The sequence below is a fragment of the Manis pentadactyla genome, chromosome 4, assembly GCF_030020395.1.
Source record: "Manis pentadactyla isolate mManPen7 chromosome 4, mManPen7.hap1, whole genome shotgun sequence".
NCBI classification, from domain to species: domain Eukaryota; kingdom Metazoa; phylum Chordata; class Mammalia; order Pholidota; family Manidae; genus Manis; species Manis pentadactyla.
In genome coordinates, this window is record NC_080022.1 from 109,837,321 (window position 1) to 109,857,056 (window position 19,736).

The 19,736-nt window shown below is 41.5% G+C and overlaps 1 protein-coding gene across 1 annotated transcript in view; it reads right to left on the bottom strand.

Annotated features, from left to right (window-relative positions):
* Positions 1-19,283, bottom strand: part of LIX1L (limb and CNS expressed 1 like) — a 28,537-nt gene extending 9,254 nt beyond the window's left edge. The window contains exons 1-3 of the mRNA XM_036924374.2: positions 18,898-19,283; positions 11,387-11,550; positions 150-290 (exon numbers count right to left, since the gene is read on the bottom strand). Coding sequence (XP_036780269.1) covers positions 150-290; positions 11,387-11,550; positions 18,898-19,189 — 597 coding nt within the window. The 5' untranslated portion in view covers positions 19,190-19,283. The remainder of the gene's footprint in view (positions 1-149; positions 291-11,386; positions 11,551-18,897) is intronic.
* Positions 19,284-19,736: the final 453 nt, after the last annotated feature.

Sequence of the window (19,736 nt, forward strand, 5' to 3'; positions counted from 1 at the left end):
AAGATTGACAGAGAATAAACAGAAAGAATAGAGATGTAGATTAGAAGGAAGGCAAGAATTCTTGCTGTTCCCCAAGTAGTCCTGCTGTTTCCCAACCAGCCAGTTCTTCCATTCCCCACTCTCCTTTCTTCCAACTCCAAGTAACTTACATTGAAAGATGCCAGAGCCTCAGAGACACTCTTCTCAATGAACTCATCAGTGATTCTTCGGGAAGGATGTTCATTAAACACAGAGTTCATCAGTGCAATCTTTGCAGCACTCCGCCGGGCCTCAGCTTTTGTGGGACAAAACTAGGCAGGACAGAGAGAAAATACATGTGTATGTATGTCGGAGAGAGGAAGCTACAATAGGAGGGAAACACTTGGGATAGAAGACACTTGGACATGCTTTAGATAAATCATTTTGTTCAACACACCCTCCAAGTTTTAAATGTAAAATGGTCGGGACATTTGGAAACATAACTTTGATTCAACATCCTTAAGTCATTAAGGAACTGAAGATGGCTGTAGTTCATACCAAATTGACTGCAGAATGAAGACAGCTGCTGAAGTCAGCATATAATCACTGGATATGAAAAATACCACTGTTTAAACTTTCAACAAGAATTAATTACTCAAAAGCCAGATTCTGGCCATCCTGTTAGAAATTTGTATCTTGTTCTCTTTTTCTGTGGACAGGAAAGTTTTTCTTATCCTTCCAGGTAACTTGAGATTAGAACAAAGCTGATCTATGCTGCTTTGGCAGAGCACCTGTCTGGGATTCTTGGACTTCACTTTTAGTTGTGAGCAGGCAGTTTGCCTAATAATGTAGTGAGCCTAGGAGCTATCTCTGAACAGTGTCTAAGGTCTGAAGAAGGAATTTATAGTCTTTTTGCCTCCCAGTGGAAGCAAGGAGGAGAAAAGTGGCTAGGTTAGAAGAAAGAAAGTTGACCTAAGAAAAGGAGGAAAGAGTTGCAAACTCATATTTTTACATTGTATCCAACATAGGTATCATAGAACAAGTCTGATTTTCAGAAGTCTTAAATCACTCAACTTCAGATCCATAGGTACCATAGTATTCCTTTATAATTCATTTTCACTGGCTGCCTCAAAGGCCTTTTGTAGCCTTTGTCATTTACAATTAACATTAGAGAAAAGGAAGAACGTGATGTTATAATTTTAAAAAGTAGACCAGGATATGTTTGCTACTTTACCGCCCTTAATATCAGTAACTACCAATTTACTTTAGCTGACAGGTCTCTCTGAGACAGCATATACACTAACCCTAAATCTTCTTGCTTCTTCAGTTTCTCTTTTTCTACTTCACTCTCTGTTTACTAGCCTTCTGACCATTCTACTATATAGTGCTATTTCTGAAAAGTCATCTATGAAGAAAACTGCCAGGAGAAATGTCACCCGCCAAAGTAGAAATAAAAGATATAAGCTGATTTTCTCAAGATGGTGGTGTGAGTAGGGTGGCAGAAATCTTCTCCCAAAACCATATATATTTTGAAAATACAGCGAATACAACTATTACTAAAAGAGTGACCAGAAGATACAGTACATGAGCCAGGCTACATCTGCGAGAGCCCAACATCTCACAGAAAAGGGTAGGATACAAAGCTGTGACCTGGCAGAACCTGAGCATGCCCCTGACCCCAGCTCACCAGCGGGAGGAAGGGAATCAGAGTGGGGAGGGAGTGGAAGCACAGGACTGCTAAATAACCAGCCCTGGTGGTCTGCCCCAGGAGCAGAGACAGACATTGCATGGTGCACTGGATACTGGAGGAGCAGAAAAGCAAGGTCCGAGATTGAGCCTGTGAACAGGTTCCCACAGCTGGTTGCCCTGGGCCAAAAGAAAAGCAGGTGCTTTAAAAGTCTTAAAGGGAATAGGGTTTAACGGGTGGACAAAATCATCCTGGCACACTCAGCCCAGCAGGCTGGGAACTTTATGGAACTTCAGACACCCTAACTCCCTAGGTGGCAATGCAGCTCCAAATCTCCTCAAGGCAATAGGCAGCCTGCCGGTCCTTCCCCCCTGACAGCACTGCAAGCAAACTGGCTGACCTGCCATTGCTGCAGAACAGCCAGGGAGCAGCCCTGCCTGCAGCAACCACACAGCTTAGAACAGAGGCTTCTCCCCATGCGGCTAACCAGCCCATACCCAGAGGCTACTGTCTGTGTGCAGTTGGCTGGCACAGACAGCGGAGACAGGTGCACAGTCTGGAAGGTACAAAGGGGCTTTGTTCTTGCGGAAGAGCACGCGCCACTCACCTGCAGCCCCCACCAGTGCCCTAGGCCATTCTGAGGGCTGCCCCACCCATGCATCTCAGGGGATTAACCCAGAGGCTGCTCCCTGTGTGTGGTTGACCGGCACAGACAGCAGAAATGGGAGCAGAGTCCAGAAGCATGAAGGGGTTCCATTCTTGTGGCAGAACACATGCCACTCGCTTGCAACCCCTGCCAGTGCCCTAGGCCATGCCAAGGCCACCCAACCCACGGTAGCTCAGGGGATTAACCCAGAGGCTGTTCCCTGTGCATGGTTGACCGGCACAGACAGCAGAGACAGGCAAGATGAACAGCAAGCAGGAAGGGACTTTGTTCTCCCAGCTGATGCACGCGCCACTTGCCGGCGACCACTCCCATCACCACAAAAAGGAAGAAGAACTTTGTTCAGTCTGAAATCCCTCAAGCATCAGGGAGAGGGCTTGGTGAGACTGAAATCACAAACAGTGGAAGGATTTAAGAGCAGACTGGATGAGGTGGAAGAGACTGTTAATGGAATAAAAATCAGAGAACAGGAATACAGAGAAGCTGAGGCAGAGAAAGATAAAAGGATCTCTAGGAATGAAAGAATACTAAGAGAACTGTGTGACCAATCCAAACAGAACAATATTCACATTATAGAAGAAGACAGAGAAGAAGATATAGAAAGTATCTTTGAAGAAATAATTTCTGAAAACTTCCCCAATCTGGAGAAGTAAATAGCCTCTCAGACCATGGAAGTCCACAGATCTCCCAACACAAGGGACCCAAGGAGGACAACACCAAGACATATAATAATTAAAATGGCAAAGATCAAAGACAAGGACAGGGTATTAAAAGCAGCCAGAGAGAGAAAAAAGGTCACCTACAAAGGAAAACCCATCAGGCTATCATCAGACTTCTCAGCAGAAACCTTACAGGCCAGAAGATATGTTCAATGAAATGAAACAGAAGGACCTCAAACCAAGAATACTGTATCCAGCAAGACTATCATTTAAATTTGAAGGAGGGATTAAACAATTCCCAGATAAGCAAAAGTTGAAGGAATTTACCTCCCACAAAACATCTCTACTTAAAGGGACTGCTCTAGATAGAAATATGCCTAACGCTAAATAGCTGTCACCAGAGAAAATAAAACCACAGCAAAGACATTAGACTAACCAAATACTAACTAAAGGCAAAATAAAATCAGCTATCCACAAAATCAGTCAAGGGAAATACAAAGAGTACAGAATAAAACACCTAACATATGAAGAGTGGAGGAGGAAGAAAAATAAGGGAGAGAGATAATCATCAGACTGTGTTTATAATAGTGCAATAAGTGAGTTAAGGTAGACGGTTACATAGAAAAGAAGCTGCCCTTGAACTTTTGGTAAGCACAAATCCAAAGCCTGCAATGGCAATAAGTATATAACTATCGATAATTACCCTAAATGTAAATGGACTGAATGCACCAATCAAAAGACACAGAGTAGAATTCAGTAGAAGATGGTGGCATCAGTAGGGCAGTGGAAATCTCCTCCCAAAATCACATATATTTTTGAAAATACAACAAATAAAACTACGCCTAACAGAGAGACCAGAGGATACGGTACAACAGCCAGGCTACACTACACCCGCGAGAACTCAGCACCTCAGGAAGGGGGTAAGATATAAGCCACGGCCTGACAGGACCCAAGTGCTCCCCCAACCCCAGCCCACCGGCGGGAGGAGAGGAGTTGTAGCAGAGAGGGAGTGGGAGCCCAGGACTGCTAAATACCCAGCCCTAGTAATCTGCACTGGGAGCATGGACACACATTGCATGGTGTGCTGGATATTAGGGAAACGGAAAAGTAAAATCTGCGAGCGAGTCTCCACAGCTAGCTCCCACAGGACAAAAGAAAAGCGAGTGCTTTTTGAAAGTCTTAAAGGGACAGGGGCTTCACAGTTGGACGGAATCATCTGGGTACACTCAGCCCAGCAGCTGGGAACCCTGGGGAACTTCAGGCACCCTAACCCCCTGGGTGGCAATGCAGCTCTGAAGCCCCTCATGGAGATAAGCAGCCTGCCGTTCATTCCCCCTCCCATAGCACGGCCCCGGCAGAGCAGCCTGGGAGCAACCACACCCACGGAAGCTGCCGAGAGCCTCCTCCCAGTGCAGAGCCACCCGGGCCAGACCCAGGGCCACCAGCAGCAAACAGCTACCCTGGGCAGGCAAAGGCATGAAGGGGTGCCATTCTCACAGGAGAACACACCCGGCACATCTGCTTCTCCCTGCAGGGCTCTGGGCTGCCCCGCCTGCCATGTCTCAGAAAATTAACCCAAAGCCTGCTCCCAGTGTGCGGGTAACCAGCACAGGCAGCAGAGAAGGGCAAGGTGACCAGCAAGCAGGAAGGGACTTTGTTCTCCCAGCTGACACACGTGCTACCTGCCTACGACTATCCCTATCGCCATGAAAAGGCAGAAGTATTTGATGCAGTCCAGAATCACCCAGACAACCCCTGATAGAGGACCAAGAGAGATATATTTAACCAATATTCCTGAAAAAGAATTCAAAATAAAGGTCATAACCATGCTGGCAGACCTGCAGAGAAATATGCAAGAGCTAAAGGATCAAGTTGAGAGGGAGAATACAGAAATAAAACAATCTATGGAAGGACTTAAGAGCAGACTGGATGACATGCAAGAGGCCGTTAATGGAACAGAAATAAGAGAACAGGAATACAGAGAAGCTGAGGCAGAGAGAGATAAAAGGATCTCCAGGAATGAAGGAATATTAAGAGAACTGTATGACCAAACCAAATGCAACAATATTTGCATTATAGGGGTACCAGAAGAAGAAGAGAGAGGAAAAGGGATAGAAAGTGTCTTTGAAGAAATAATTGCTGAAAACTCCCCCAAACTGGGGGAGGAAATAGTCTCTCAGACCATGGAAGCCCAAAGAACTCCCAACACAAGGGACCAAAGGAAGACAACACCAAGACATAATAATTAAAATGGCAAAGATCAGAGATAAGGACAGAATATTAAAAGCAGCCAGAGAGAGAAAAAAGGTCACCTACAAAGGAAAACCCATCAGGCTATCATCAGACTTCTCAACAGAAACCTTACAGGCCAGAAGAGAATGGCATGATATATTTAATGCAATGAAACAGAAGGGCCTTGAACCAAGAATACTATATCCAGCACGATTATCATTTAAATATGAAGGAGGGATTAAACAATTCTCAGACAAGCAAAAGTTGAGGGAATTTGCCCCCCATAAACCACCTCTATGGGGTATTTTAAAGGGACTGCTCTAGATGGAAGCACTCCTAAGGCTAAATAGATGTCAACAGAGAAAATAAAATCACACAAAAGAAAACAGACCAACCAAATACTAAATAAAGGCAAAAAATAAAATCAACTACCCACAAAAGCAGTCAAAGGAAACACAAAAGGGTACAGAATAAAACACCTAACATATAAAGAATGGAGGAGGAGGAATAAGAAGGGAGAGAAATAAAGAATCATCAGAGTATGTTTATAATAGCTTAGTAAGAAAGATAAGTTAGATGGTTAGATAGTAAAGAAGCTACCCTTGAACCTTTGGTAACCACGAATCTAAAGCCTGCAATGGCAATCAGTACATATCTTCCAATAATCACCCTAAATGTAAATGGACTGAATGCACCAATCAAAAGACAAAGAGTAATAGAATGGATAAAAAAGCAAGACTCATCTATATGCTGCTTACAAGAGACTCACCTCAAACCTTAAGACACACACAGACTAACAGTCAAGGGATGGAAAAATATATTTCATGCAAACAATAGGGAGAAAAAAGCAGGTGTTGCAGTACTTGTATCAGACAAAATAGACTTCAAAACAAAGAAAGTAACAAGAGATAAAGAAGAACATTACGTAATAATAAAGGGCTCAGTCCAACAAGAGGATATAACCATTATAAATATATATGCACCCAATACAGGAGCACCAACATATGTGAAACAAATATTAACAGAATTAAAGGAGGAAATAGAATGCAATGCATTCATTCTAGGAGACTTCAACACACCACTCACTTCAAAGGACAGATCCACCAGACAGAAAATAAGTAAGGACACAGAGGCACTGAACAACACACTAGAACAGATGGACCTAATAGACATCTACAGAATTCTACATCCAAAAGCAGCAGGATACACATTCTTCTCAAGTGCACATGGAACATTTTCCGGAATAGACCACATACTAGGCCACAAAAAGAGCCATAGTAAATTCAAAAAGATTGAAATTCTACCAACCAACTTCTCAGACCACAAAGGTATAAAACTAGAAATAAATTGTACAAAGAAAATGAAAAGGCTCACAAACACATGGAGGCTTAACAACATGCGCCTAAATAATCAATGGAACAATGAACAAATTAAAATAGAGATCGAGCATATATGCAGACAATGACAACAATGGCACAAACCCCCAACTTCAGTGGGATGCAGTGAAGGCAGTTCTAAGAGGAAAGTATATAGCAATCCAGGTGTATTTAAAGAAGGAAGAACAACTCTAAATGAACAGTCTAAAGTTACAATTATTGAGATCGGAAAAAGAATAACAAATGAGTCCCAAAGTCAACAGAAGGAGGGACATAAAAAAAATCAGAGAAGAAATAAATAAAATTGAAAAGAATAAAACAATAGAAAAAATCAATGAAACCAAGAGCTGGTTCCTTGAGAAAATAAACCAAATAGATAAGCCCCTTGCCAGACTTATTAAGAGAAAAAGAGAATCTACACACATAAACAGGATCAGAAATGAGAAAGGAAAAATCATGATGGACCCCACAGAAATACAAGGAATTATTAGAGAATACTATGATAATCTATATGCAAACAAACTGGAGAACCTAGAAGAAATGGACAACTTCCTAGAAAAATACAACCTTCCAAGACTGACCAAGGAAGAAACAGAAAATCTAAACAGACCAATGACCAGCAACGAAATTGAATCGGTAATCAAAAAACTACCCAAGAACAAAACCCCTGGGCCAGAAGGATATACTGCTGAATTTTATCAGACAAATAGAGAAGACATAATACCCATTCTCCTTAAAGTTTTCCAAAAAATAGAAGAGGAGGGAATACTTCCAAAGTCATTCTCTGAATCCAGCATCAGTCTAATACCAAAATCAGGAAAAGACCCCACCAAAAAAGAAAATACCAGACCAATATCCCTGATGAACATAGATGCAAAAATACTCAACAAAATATTAGCAACCCGAATTCAAAAATACATCAAGAAGATCATACACCATGGTCAGGTGGGATTCATCTCAGGGATGCAAGGATGCTACAACATTAAAAAATCCATCAACATCATCCACCACATCAACAAAAAGAAGGACAAAAACCACATGATCATCTCCATAGATGCTGAAAAAGCATTTGACAAATTTCAACATCCATTCATGATGAAAACTCTCAACAAAATTGGTATAGAGGGCAAGTACCTCAACATAATAAAGGCCATATATCACAAACCCACAGCCAACATCATACTTAACAGCAAGAAGATGAAAGCCTTTCCTCTAAGATTGGGAACAAGACAAGGAAGCCCACTCTCCCCACTGTTATTCAACATAGTTCTGGAGGTCCTAGCCACAGCAATCAGACAAAACAAAGAAATACAAGGCATCCAGATTGGTAAAGAAGAAGTCAAACTGTCACTATTTGCTGATGACATGATATTGTTCGTAAAAAACCCTAAAGGCTCCACTCCAAAACTACTAGAAGAAATATATGAATTCAGCAAAGTTGCAGGATACAAAATTAACACACAGAAATCTGTGGCTTTTCTATACACTAACAATGAACTAACAGAAAGAGAAATCAGGAAAACAATTCCATTCACAATCGCATCAAAAAGAATAAAAAGAATAAAAAACCAAGGAAGTGAAAGACCTATACCCTGAAAACTACAAGACACTCTTAAGAGAAATTAAAGAGGACACTAACAAATGGAAACTCATCCCATGCTCTTGGCTAGGAAGAATTAATATCATCAAAATGGCCATCCTGCCCAAAGCAATATACAGATTCAATGCAATCCCTATCAAACTACCAAGAGCACTCTTCAACGAACTGGAACAAATAGTTCAAAAATTCATATGGAACCACCAAAGACCCCAAATAGCCAAAGCAATCCTGACAAAGAAGAATAAAGTGTGGGGGGAAATCTTGCTGCCTAACTTCAAGCTCCACTACAAAGCCACACTAATCAAGACAATTTGGTACTGGCACAAGAATAGACCGACCGACGAGTGGAACAGAATAGAGACTCCAGACATTAACCCAAACATATATGGTCAATTAATATATGATAAAGGAACCATGGACATACAATGGGGAAATGACAGCCTTTTCAACAGTTGGTGTTGGCAAAACTGGACAGCTACATGTAAGAGAATGAAACTGGATCATTGTCTAACCCCATACACAAAAATTTGAAATGGGTCAAAGACCTGAATGTAAGTCAAGAAACCATAAAACTCTTAGAAAAAAACATAGGCAAAAATCTCTTGGACATAAACATGAGTGACTTCTTCATGAACATAACTCCCCAGGCAAGGGAATCAAAAGCAAAAATGAACAAGTGGGACTATATTAAGCTGAAAGGCTTCTGTACAGCAAAGGACACCATCAGTAGAACAAAAAGGTATCCTACAGTATGGGAGAATATATTCATAAATGAAAGATCTGATAAAGGGTTGACATCCAAAATATATAAAGAGCTCAGGCACCTCAACAAACAAAAAGCAAATAATCCAATTAAAAAATGGGCAGAGGAGCTGAACAGACAGTTCTCCAAAGAAGAAATTCAGATGGCCAACAGACACATGAAAAGATGCTCCACATTGCTAGTCATCAGAGAAATGCAAATGAAAACCACAATGAGATATCACCTCACATCAGTAATGATTGCCACCATCCAAAAGACAAACAACAACAAATATTGGCAAGGTTGTTGAGAAAGGGGAACCCTCCTACACTGCTGGTGGGAATGTAAATTAGTTCAACTATTGTGGAAAGCAATATGGAGGTTCCTCAAAAAGATCAAAATAGAATGTTCTTCATGTAATTGTAGATTAATGATACCAACATAAAAAATTTAAAAAGCTCAAAATAGAAATACCATTTGACCCAGGAATTTCACTTCTAGGAATTTACCCTAAGAATGCAGAAGCCAGTTTGAAAATGACATATGTACCCCTATGTTTATCACAGCACTATTTACAAATAGCCAAGAAATGGAAGCAACCTTAGTGTCCATCATTAGATGAATGGATAAAGAAGATGTGGTACATATACACAATGGAATATTATTCAGCCATAAGAAGAAAACAAATCCTACTGTTTGCAACAACATGGATGGAGCTAGAGGGTATTATGCTCAGTGAAATAAGCCAGGCAGAAAAAAACAAGTATCAAATGATTTCACTCATCTGTTGGGTATATGAACAAAGAAAAAAACTGAAGGAATGAAACAGCAGCAGACTCATAGAACCCAAGAATGGACTAACAGTTACCAAAGGGAAAGGGACTGGGGAGGATGGGTGGGAAGGGAGGGATAAAGGAAAAAGGGGCCTCACGATTAGCACACATAATGTAGGGGGGTGGGGCACAGGGAAGGCAGTATAGCACAGAGAAGACAAGTAGTGATTCTATAGCATCTTACTATGCTGATGGACAGTGACTGTAATGGGATGTGGGAATCTAGTAACCACAATGTTGCTCGTGTATATTAATGATACCAAAATAAGTAAGTAAATAAATAAATAAAATTTAAAAGAGAAGAAAGGTATAAGCTAAAAGAAGCTGAGACAGATATATCTACTCTTTCAGAGAATAACTAAAATCAAATTACTTTAATTGTCCAGTTATGAACATCACCATAAAATTATCAAATTCTTATTCAGTAACGGTGCAGTGGGAGATGGAAGGAAAAATCTTAACCTCTAGAAGAGAAAGTCTAAACATTACTCATCGTGAGCATATATTTATTTCTCTGAAATGGCTGCAGTTCTGAGGGAAAAACTTTCATTACCTGATTTGAAAAGAAGCTTCTTTAGGATTGTTTCCGTTGGAAGCAGGAACTGAACTGCAATGGCACTCATTCATGTAACAGATTTTATTAAGCGCTTACTCGGTGCTGGGTGCTGAGCTTGGTGATAGGAATTTCAAACCAAACAAGAAAGAAGAAAGATGCTACCTCTGCCTCCATGGAGCATAATCCACTAGATGAGATAAATAGTAATTTACAATATGTTGTGATCAGTGATATGATAGGGGAATTTCAGGGTGCTATGGAGCACACAGCAGGGCTTACAACTGTCTAAGGATTATACAAACCATATGGAAAACAGAGAAAATTGTCTATTATCTTCTCTAAATTCCTACTCAGACTCTTAAGTTGACATTTCAGAAGGCTACCTTTCTATCTACAATGTAAAAATCTATCTTTGATGATAATATTCATTCTAGTCAAATTTCTCATTCCCTTATAATAGCAACCATTCTTTTCATCATCATATATTACAGGTCTTTCATGTAATTGTAGAATGTTAGTACTAGAAAGACTTTAGAAATGACCTTGCTCCTTTATGTTACAGATGGAGAAACTAAGGCCCAGAGAAGTTACTTGACTTGCCCTACTGGCAGTCAGGGGAATAAGAATTTGGATCTCCTAACTCTTAGATGACTACTATTTCCACCGTCCATAGTCCTCCACTTTGATCTTTTAGATTACTCAAACATTGCTTTCTTTAGTAATTGCCTGTGAAAAAGTACTGGGGGCAGAGAATATTATTCTGTGTCCTCAAAAAGTGACGGCAGGAAGTTGGAAAGCCAGATCAGAACATGGTTTAGGTGCTGATAGATAAACTGTGTAAGAGCAAATGCATAACTACTCAAATTTAAGGTGGATTTGTGTTTTTGCACGCTGAGAGAAAAGCATGCTGTTGAGGTTCTTTTGTGGTCAAATGAACCTCAGATAGAGGCCTGCCAGAATGATTTACTTAGAATTGGTTTGGGTCCACAAATACATGATTTCAGACAGAGTTTTAATGGTCAAAGTGATTACTAGCAGCTAAGCATTTATCTTTGCAACTGCCCCCTTGTAAGTCTTACCTGGAAACTTCCAAAGCAACTTCCTCCAGGCAGGGTGACATAGCAGACATAGGGAGGGCTGTTGGAGGGAACCATTTCATAAACCACTAGAGCCCCATTCTTCAAGTCAGCCCCACGGGACTGCTTCATCTGCCAGAATTCCTGAAGTGCTTCCACCACATTCACTACAAAAAGAGTAGTTAAGTTCAGCAATGAAAACACCTCCCAGTCATTCTGTGCTGCAATACAGCATCTGTAACCCATACCTATATTAACAGTGTACCCTCTTTAGCTCCCTACCTATCACTATTTAAAAGCACTTCAGTTAATAAACTTAGATTGTGATTAAGCTCATTTGCATAGAATATGCCTGCCCTCCGTCCCCATCTCTCCAGTTCACGTTTTGATTAGTCCTAGACAACAAAGGACAATCAATAACTTAAATATTGGAGGCAGAGTTTCCAAGGTCAGCAGATCATTATTCATCATTACTGCCTGATGAATACAAGTAGATTATCCCACAATTGTTCAGCTGGCCTAGAAGAATAATAACCATGGCAATAATAAATACTAATACTTACTGAACACTTACTGTATGTCATGTATTTCTCTAAGTGCTTTACCCATTTAATCACAACCACATGAGGCAGGTACTTTTATTACCCCCATTTTACAGATGAGGGAAATGAGGCATAGAGAAGTTAAATAACTTAACCAAGGATTTAGCAATTAGAAAGTAGCTGAATTCAAACCTAAGAAGTCTTGGTTCCAGTCACTGTTCTTAACCATTATGCAATACTGCCACTCAATGAAATAAGGCCCTATTAGCCATTCTCAAGCCTATTATTCTGTTGAGTAAACTCATGGCAATTCCTTTCCCATTCTGGAATAGTATGTGTGTACTGTATGTGTGTGTGTGTGTGTGTGTGTGTGTGTGAGAGAGAGAGAGAGAGAGAGAGAGAGAGAAAGTGAGAGAGAGAGGGAATAAACTTCTCTTCTGAGGCTTTCACTAGGCAAAAATGATTTTTGGAGGAACTATATACTGGAAAACACTCCTTTACAGGTCTTTTGTGCTCCTTTCTGTCTGGCTGAGTATCCAAGATTTCAAGGTCTTGACTGCTCTGTTCTTGGGCCATTTCTCAGGATTGTGTTTGCAGCAAGAAACGTTGCTGGATGAGGTAATGTTTCCCTCTGGGACAAAGAACAAGCTTGCTTACTGTTTACTATAAAATGGCAAGTTTCCCAAGCTCAGTGCTCCTCTCCTCTAATGCAACCTATTGCTCTGCAATCAGCTCCCTGAGCCTCCACCTTGGACTTAGAAGGCAAGGGGAACTGATGCAAACAAACATGATGCTTATGCTACTTGCTGTGCCTTGAGTAATAAAGTCCTTTGTCTCTAACCCAGAAGTCTCTTGACTTCTGCCAGCATCCATGAAATAGTAACCGGCTAACTTGTTAGTTGTAAGTAGGCTAAAATCAAACCCCAGGAATGTTCTGTATTGCAGAACAGTTCCTCTAATCCTGCAACACTTGGGCTCAATCATTCCACCAATAATTATTGAGTACCTACTCTCTGCTAGACTGTGTGCTAGATGCTAGGTCACAATAGTGAGCAAAACTGTTCCTGTTCCTTATATAGCTTACAATCTAAAGAGGGAGGAAGATATTAACCAAATAATCTTAAACATAAATTACAGCTGTGATAAATGCTATAAAGGAGTGGTAGATAATGGGAGATGTAGTAGCATCTGACTTAGTTAAGAAGGTCAAAGAAAGCTACCCTGATGAGGTGATACTTAAGCTCAGATACGGGTTTAAATTCACTAGGCAAAAAAGTAAGAGAATAGTGCTCTCAGCAGAAACAACATGTACAAAGGCTCTGTAGCAGCTGGAAATATGATGAATAAAGGGACTAGTATGGCTAGAAAAGAGTGAGGGGATGTGTAATGCAAGATGTGGTTGAAAAAGGAAGCAGGGACCAGACCAAGTAGGACCTTGTATGCCATATTAGAATATTGGCTTTAACCTAAGAGCAATGGGAAGATATTGGAAGGCTTTAAATGGAAGGAGGGATGAGATCAGTTTGCTTTTGGAAAGGATCCTTTTGATTTTAGGATTCCAAACATTTCAGAAGGCTTTACTAAAGTCTCGTAATAATAAATTATCACACACATTCTCCAATATCTTCTAACATGACCACTCTTAGTTACAACAAGGAAACATTCTTTTATATTGTCTTAGTTTAGGTCTGCCAAGGAGAAGACACCAAGATGTAATAGAAATGCCGGAGATTTATTGGGGAGGAAGTGGGAGAAGGGAGAGCCTTGAGACCATGTTGAAAGTCAGGCACCTGTGGAAGGAGAGAGGGAAAGAAGGAGGTTAGGATATGAGAGTCTCAGACTGCAGTGCAGTTCCAAGAAAGGTTTGGCCAGGACAGTGGAATCCCACACCTCACCAAGATGTGCCTGAGTTAGTAATACCCTGTATGCTTAGTCACTGGCTAAGAGAAGCCTGCTGGATATGTGGCCTCAGTGCAAATGTGCTGATTGACCCAGAAGGGACAGCAATTTAAGGCTGTCAGTCAGTTATGCCCTTGCAGCAGGAGATATGAACAGCATGTTTTCATGGCTGCCATACACACATTAAGCAAAAATTTGAGCATCCAACAGGTTCACAGCTCTATTCTAGGCTAGGGATGCAAAGATGAGTAACATATGTCCCCTGACAGCGAGGTGTTCAAAATCCAGTAGCCAGTAATAACTGTTATCCTACCTGCTCTGCACTCCATGTGCCAGCCAGAATTTGAAAAGCAGCACAAACTTTTTTCTAATAATGGGAAATTGGGCAAAGTGGTCAGAAAAAAAGCAATTAATTGTGATTTGCATTTGAAAATACTCATACACTCATTTTTAGGGCTGAAAGGGACTTTAGAAATCACCTAGTTCAACTAAGGGTAAGGAAGGGTAAATGGCTTGCTTGTGGTCACACAGGTATTGCAGAGCTGGGGCATGAACGTAGATATCCTGATGCCAGTATTCTTTCCAATTTGGTAATCATAACCCAGGGTCTAAGGTCAGTCCATGGTGGAATTGCATGGGGGCTCACAATTCCCTAAAACTCTAAGCAAAGTTATGTGTGTATGTGCATATGTGTGTTTATCAGATTTTCATTGGGAACTATGGATATAGTAGTTTACATAAGGACGATTAAAGAACAATGAGGTGGGAGGGTAGCAATGACTAAGACATCTGACAACTACAACTGCTTTTTGGAAGTTGCTGATGGATACTGGGATGAAAGGGACAAGAACAACATAGGGAGGACTGTTTAAGTGCCTGTACAATGATAAAAAAGAATAATTTTGATTTTTCCCTTAGGAGATAAAATATTAGATGAATGTCTAAGTGGGATGAGAGGTACATTGTATATCCACCAGAGTATAGCATTAAAACCACACGACACTAGAGTAAAATTTTTATATCAGAAAAATAAATGTAATTTTGTGGTGGAAGAGCATGGATAAGTAAGTAATAAATAGATGAGGTGATTGAGAGGGGAGTGAGAAGCTTCTCCTTGAACGGATAGAATCAAGAGTAGGCTGGCCCAGCTTTATTCACATTATTATGAAGGTAAGGAAGTTGGTTAACAATTTCATCTGACATTTCCTACTTCAATTTGTAGAAGGTACCCGTGAATAGCCCACAGTGCATAGACTCTCTGGAAGGGAGGAATTGCAAAGTGACAGTGACTTTGGGAGAGGACTAGGGTAGGCTGAATAATGTCCCTGCCAAAATGTCCTAATACTTGGAATTTGTGAATATTACCTTATGTGGCAAAGACTTTGCAGATGTGGTCAAGTTAAGGATTTTGAGATGGGGAGATAATCTTGAATTATTGGGTAGACCATAAATGCAATCATAAGTGTCCTTAGGGAAGAAGATTTGATAAAACATAGAAGAGGAGAAGGCAGTGTGACAATGGAAGTAGAGATTAGAGTGATGTAGCCACAAGTCAAGGGGTGCTGGCAAGTCACCAGAAGCTGGAAGAGCAAGGGAACAGATTCTCCCCTAAACCCTCCTAAAGGAGCACAGATCTGCTGATACCTTGATTTGGGCCCAGTGATACTGATTTTGGACTTCTGGCCTCCAGAACTATGACATAATAAATTTCTGTTTGTTTAAAGCCATCAAATTTGTGGTAATTTGTTAAAGCAGCCATAGGAAATTAATGTAGAGTCAAATCCAACATTCCAAAAATTGGAAATATTAAGACCAAGCACTTTAACTCCACAATCATTTATGGGCAAAGAAGCTTTCTGTGGTTCTGGTGAAAAGGAACAAATAAACAAAAAATACCATACAAGATTTATTTGTTCAACCTAGTGCTGTAGCCAGGCTACACCAATCATGCAACCATATTGTGATATAAAGGGGGAGCAATAATTTTAAAAAATCAGTTTTAAAAGGGCAATGCAGAAGTTACAGAGCAAAGAAAGTGACTTGGTCATTTAGTTAGTCATGCCAGTTTAGGGATTGCCAGCTGTCAAGCATTAGAAAAAAGGAGATTATGTGCCATATGGAAAAAAGGGGACAAAAGAAATGGTAATGCTAACAATATCTATCACATGTAATTTTCAAATCATTTTCAAATGCATAGTAATAGCAACCACTCATTGAGTACTATGTGCTGCATGCTTTACATTCATTATCTCATTTAATCCACACAAAACCATCAAGATGAGTATTATAATACCCACTTTACAAAAAATGAACAAATTAAGGAACAGGTCACAGTGCAGAACCAGGATATAGAAACTGTTTGCCTCCAAAACCAACTGAATTTCTATTGTACTATCCTGCTTTATTGTACCATTAAATCCTCATACATGCTCTGTAAAGTGGACCATGAGCTCGATGACGGTAGTCTCTTGAGTGTCTTAATCACCACTGTATGTGGTGATCAATAAATATTTGTTAAATGAATAAATGGGACAGATGAGGCCTAGAGAAATTAAGCAATCTATCCAAAATCACACAGGCACTATTTGACAGAGCCAAGTTCTCTAATTCCAAATCCTATGCACTATATAAAATCCTATGGCATGCTGAGCTATGTGTATCTTGAATGAGGATTAAGGGGGTTGGGAGAAGGTAAAGGACAAACAGGTGAAAGAACAGAAGAATTTTCTTATATAAATGCCGAGAAAGTGAAAAATCTAAAGACCATGACTGGAAAAGGTGAATTTGGAGCAGTCAGGAAGAAGAAGGATGTGAATTGAAGATGATTCAGTAAATCATTGCTAGATCGGGAAAGGTCTAGACAAAGATCAAAGTAAATTATAATCAGGGGAATAGTGCCAGCCCCCAAACACCATGCCATCAGTCACAAGGGCATGTGGGTATATGCCAATGGCAACTTTGCTTGTTAATCAAAGCAGAATAAATGATTCCATGTGGTGAAGGATTTCTAAGCCAAATCAGCAGACATTCTGCCTGCCTGAAGCTGAACTATCTGCCAAACTCTCCAAAAGTACTGGCTGGACACCCAAACTGGAAATGAGAAACTGAAGAATAATGAGAAGGACTGTGGTAGGAGGTGGGGAGGTTAGAGGAAAGACTCATGCAGTCTGAAGCCTGACTGATTGCCCTTTGTCAGTACAGTCCCCTTGTTCCCTCATCCTTTCTAAGGAAATGAAAAAGTTTTTACAGAACACTCAGTTTAGACACCAAACCAGAGGCTCTCCAGGTACCATGGACAAAAAAAAGGGTATACACCTCTATGATTTCAGTAAGTGCCTGTAAGTTTCCAAGAGGAAGGATTCGGGTTTAGGGTGACTATTCCTGACTACTCCTATGTTTACCTAGGGACAAAGACCTTCCCTTGGTGTCAACTCAAAGAGATCTGAAGCAGCAGGACAACAGCTGATGTCAGTTCCAGCATATAACCCTGTTAAATCTAGGAATTAAACTAGAAAAGCAACTATATTACTTCATGATGAATTCAGAATCATATGAACTTGTTTCCCCACACCAGGCAGTGTGCCTGCCCCATGGTAGGAGTTCCAAATGTTGAAAGGGAAACTAATAGTAAATGTATCATTAGGCACTTATAGCAAAATGAATCTAAAAATCTGTTTTCATAGTAATCTCTAGGTCTACATTGTCAGGATTTAAGAGTGGGACAAAAATGAGACATATTCTTTCCAAGGAAATGTGAAGCAAATAAATTGGGGATAGTACTTCTCATTTTTAAAGTACTCATTAAGTGTCAGGTGTTATATCTTCTTTAATCCACATCATAACCTTTGAGAAAACTGAAGCTTGGTGAGGTTAAGTCACTTCCATAGAGACATAGCTGGCATGTGACAGAGATTTAATCTGGGATTTAATCCAGACTTGTCTGACTCTAAAGCCTGTGTTTGCTCTTCACTATACTTTCTCAAGGGGGGTGAAAAAGTCATTACTGTCTATAGAGCAACTCCTGCAACCTTTCTCTGTATTACTGCTAAGCTACAAAATTAAAGATAGTCACTTTCAGGTCAGGCAGGACCTAGCCAAGCAGAGAGAGGTGATGTCTCAGAAATTCCAGGCATAAATTCTGTATCCTATACCCCTCACTACATATTCCATGTTGCACTATAAATCTGAAACTCAAACTCAGGAAATTCTGCATTGGTTAAACAAAACCAAAGAAAATCCACACACCCCTCCTCAGAAACCCTAGAAATTAGGTGTCTTTAAGATGAAGATTTCTAATGGAAATAGGGTTTCTGCCTGGCTCATTTCCACAGAATTTACAATGAGAAAGCCAAGGCCGGGATTTATCCTCAGTTCCTGGGCAAGGGCCAGGAAAACAGAGCCAGATAGACAGGCCACAGTTGTGAGGCTCCATACTAAAAAAGACACCAAAGTTTGGTACCCAGTAACAGGAAAGTGGTATGGACTCAATGGTATGGGTCCAGATTTAAAAGCACAATTATTATTGTAAGTGACTTGTAAAGGCACTTACTTGATTCCCCAGCAAATCTGAAGTTGCATTGGAAATTTCAAAGTGAGGATAAGAAAAGAACTAAAAAGCCAAGGTTAAGGAGATGGAGTAAATTACCCGGGGAGCCCAGGAATTGCTGAGATCACATTAGAATGACTGAGAGGGTATGAGTGAGAAATGTCTTGATCTGAGATAAAGGATAGGATCCCACACAATGGGGACTGGCTCTCAAAGCCAGCGAGATGTTTAGGCATTAAGCTACAGGAGGAATTGCATTTCTGAAGGAGAAAACGTTGGGAAGAAAGGAAGGCTCTTTCTGTAAAAAGAGGTCCCTGAAGAATATAGTAGTAACTCAGTAAGGGGAGGGGTAAGGCTTAAACGTGTGTCTGCGTGTGCATCTGTTCATGTGTGTGTAGCCCAGAACGAAACTCCCCAAAAGGAAATGCATGTGAGGGCTCTGCGCCAGGAAAAGAGATCCAGAGGACTGTGGGAGAAGGCTCCCTTACAGAGCGTGTCCCGCAGGAGGCCAGACCCCGCAGACTCACCTCGGCCATAGCCCTGCGTGTGCTTGGCGAAGCTCCTCACTACGGCCTCCACGGCCTCCCGAAGCACCGCGGGGCTGCCGGTGGCGCCAGGGGGCAGCGGCAGCCCTGGGGCCCCTGACAGGAGCAGGGGCGGCGGGGGTGGTGCGGGTGGCGGCAGGGCCGGCGGGGGCCCCGCTGGGGGTGTGGCGGTGGCAGCCGCGGCCCCAGTAACTCCGGGCCGAAGCGCTCGCAGAGTGCCCCTCCCGCTGGTGCCCACTCCAGGCTGCAGCCGCTGCGCTCGCATGGTCTCCATCCTGGCCGCCAGTGAAGTAGCAGCACGATGCCTGCCAGCCTGCTAACGGTCCCAGCCACCGTCGTCTGCTAGCTCTCAGGGACAGAAGGCGTTGCCGGAGCCCAGCTGTCAGTCAAGCGGGGGCGGGGACAAGTAGGACTTATGCCAATCACCAGAGAAGGGGCGGGAGCTGGCAAGCTCCAGCTCTGCCATACACAAATTGAGGAGGGCGGAGGTTCTGAGCAACCAATTGAGAAGAGAAAAAACGTTACCCTCTGTGAGGGAGAAGCAGCTTAGCTAGGACGAGTGTTTGGGAGTCCCGTGATGGGGAGTGCTAGAAAGCGGGCCAGATCCCTGGGGCGAGACTTGGGGGTGGGGAAGAGGAGGTCTAGATCAAAGCTGGGGAAGATTGTAGACAGAGTGAAAGGATTCTTAGAGATCATTTGCATGACTACTTCATTTTATAAATGTAGATGAGGAAGGAAGTGGCGCAGAGAAGTTATGAGATTCTCCAAGGTCACATGCAGTTGGTGGTGGAACCAAAGCAAAGGAAGAAACCGACATTTAA